Source organism: Microtus ochrogaster, unplaced genomic scaffold (assembly GCF_000317375.1).
Source record: "Microtus ochrogaster isolate Prairie Vole_2 unplaced genomic scaffold, MicOch1.0 UNK46, whole genome shotgun sequence".
Classification (NCBI taxonomy): domain Eukaryota; kingdom Metazoa; phylum Chordata; class Mammalia; order Rodentia; family Cricetidae; genus Microtus; species Microtus ochrogaster.
Window position 1 is genome coordinate 1,224,334 of NW_004949144.1, and position 1,322 is coordinate 1,225,655.

The following is a 1,322-nucleotide window of genomic DNA, read 5'->3' on the forward strand; positions in this document are numbered from 1 at the left end:
GAAAAGAGCCCTTCACCTAGAATTTTATCTAGAGAAATGTCAATTCCCTTCGCCTTTTCCTGCTGTTCTAAAAGTCTAGCCTCTTGCCTGAATAAACATTCCCATTTCAATTGCGGTCCACTCTCAAGGACCACGGAGCTCAGCTGGAGCCAGTCCGAGGGGGTTGCTCTGCTTGTTGTGGCCCAAGATTTTAGCATCTCTTTAACAAAAGAGGCATGCATCCCAAAAGTCATGACAGCCTGTTTAATTTCTTTGAGATCATTCATGCGGACAGGCTCCCAAGTATCTTCCTTGATGACCCTAGGCTTTCTGGAACCAATCACCTTTTCTGTTGTTATTACTGGAAAGGCACGTAGAGCTGTAGGTAGAGCTTTGTGGAAATTGTCCCGGAGGGATTTATCCACAGATGTAGTTAAAATTTGCCTTTCTACCCTTTGCTCTTCTTCATCAGAATTTAGAAATTCATCAATCTTTTCAATTCTATTCACCATTGCCTTCTGCAATGTCTGAATCTCCTGTCCAGAATTATGTCCCAAAGCCTTCATTGAGGATTCTAAAGTATGAAATTTGTCGGGTTTTTGCCTGCTTGCCTGCACTCTCACTGAAAACCTTCATCTCCCCTGTTCCTGGGACATTGCTTTGCTGATAATAGAACCTACTTCTTCAGAATTCCAACCCAGCTCTCTAGAACCTCCCTGGGACTCTAGCATCAAAAGGTGACGCTTTGGGTCTTGTGGACAACTACTGGATCCTTGCCTTTCCACCAGGAGACAGCCACTGCTGGACCGCTCGGACCACAGCCTCTCTTGCCTCAAAAGCCAAGCCATGCCAAAGGAGCAGCAAGTCATGGGTCCACTGAAGGGTCCCCACAGCTCAACTTCTGCACCAACCACCATGATCAACATGCCTGCTGAGATCTCCACGCCCGATCACGTGATCTGGTCCACATTCAATGTACTCTTCCTGAACTTCTGCTGCCTGGGTTTCATAGCATATGCCCATTCTGTGAAGTCCAGGGACAGGAAGATGGTGGGCGATGTGACTGGGGCAAAGGCCTATGCCTCCACTGCCAAGTGCCTGAACATCTGCGCCCTGGTCTTCAGCATCATCATGATCATTGTCTTCATTGCTCTTTACGCCAGCAAATTTAGTTCTGGGGCCTTCTAGTCCTGTCTTGGGCTCCACTGTCTACGGCTGCCCCACACCCTGGTCTTGGGCCTGACACTTTACCCCACACATCAGCAGCTGCTAGCTCGCATCTGTTCACAGTGGAGTCAATAAAGTGCACGTATTGACAACTAAAAAAAAAAAAAAAAAAAAAA

General features: G+C 47.2%; 1 protein-coding gene across 1 annotated transcript; it reads left to right on the top strand.

Moving 5' to 3' along the window:
* The first annotated feature begins 709 nt into the window (after nucleotides 1-709).
* Nucleotides 710-1,306, top strand: LOC101980963 (interferon-induced transmembrane protein 1-like). The gene has a single exon (XM_005369261.3). It carries the CDS (start codon nucleotides 826-828, stop codon nucleotides 1,165-1,167), a length of 342 nt encoding a protein of 113 aa, XP_005369318.1. The 5' UTR covers nucleotides 710-825; the 3' UTR covers nucleotides 1,168-1,306.
* Nucleotides 1,307-1,322: the final 16 nt, after the last annotated feature.